The 846-nt window shown below is 38.2% G+C and overlaps 1 protein-coding gene across 1 annotated transcript in view; it reads right to left on the reverse strand.

Moving 5' to 3' along the window:
* LOC107580041 (septin-2B-like) overlaps window positions 1-638 on the reverse strand; it is a gene marked incomplete at its 3' end in the record, with an annotated part of 2,627 nt that extends 1,989 nt beyond the window's left edge. Inside the window, exons 1-3 of the mRNA XM_016265793.1 lie at window positions 622-638; window positions 454-495; window positions 144-258 (exon numbers count right to left, since the gene is read on the reverse strand). Of these exons, the coding sequence (XP_016121279.1) occupies window positions 144-258; window positions 454-477 (139 nt within the window). The remainder of the gene's footprint in view (window positions 1-143; window positions 259-453; window positions 496-621) is intronic.
* Window positions 639-846: the final 208 nt, after the last annotated feature.

Here is an 846-nt window from a genome sequence, read left to right on the forward strand (position 1 = left end):
ACTGCCATTGGCTCATCTGCGTTCGATGGGAGGGGCTTACCGATAGGTCAGTTGAGTTGTTCAAGAGTGTGATTAGAGTTTATTGGCAATATTTCCATGTTTATAACAAGGCACATTTCAAACATCACATCAATGCTACTTACCCACCACCATGAGAGTGAACTCAAAGCCCTTTTTCACTGATTTCCGATGTACTTGATTTGGCAAATTCGCAAATCCCACATACCCAGGAGTCTCCGGGTTTGTAAACTGTCCCTGCTGAGCATAAGAGAGCAGAATATGCACATTTAATAAGTTTTAATACACTGCTCTCTGAAATACTTGATTCTCTCAAATGCAATTCAATTCAGATCTTACAACATTTTTTGAAAATCCCCAGTTTCCTTGCACATCAATCTCTACATAAAACTAAAACCGTGTGCAACATCCACCCGTCTGCTCTCATTTCCTTACCTTCATTTTATCGGCTTGAGACATTTTGAGCTTGAACCAGACCTGCAAAAATATAAAGATTTTTTTTAAAAGGACTTATTTACAATATAGATGTTACCACTTTACATTAAAGACCAACTATAGGCATTTAAATAATGGTCCATCTTGATGTCGGCGAAATGAGCCTACATGCACGAGAAAGCGGTCGATAAAAAGGTTTCACAGCTCTACAGGAACAGGAAGTCAGTTCCAGTCTGCGAGCATCAGTCTCACCACAAACCTGCACCAGCCATTTTACGTTAAGAGCACTACAACGTAGGCTATGTTTACTCATTTTAATTCTGATAAAGTAATTATTTAGACACCCATATTTTTGTTGAATGCAGTTCAAATATTTATTTAATTAGAGCAGAA

The sequence above is a fragment of the Sinocyclocheilus grahami genome, unplaced genomic scaffold (assembly GCF_001515645.1).
Source record: "Sinocyclocheilus grahami isolate Dianchi unplaced genomic scaffold, SAMN03320097.WGS_v1.1 scaffold23563.1, whole genome shotgun sequence".
NCBI lineage: Eukaryota > Metazoa > Chordata > Actinopteri > Cypriniformes > Cyprinidae > Sinocyclocheilus > Sinocyclocheilus grahami.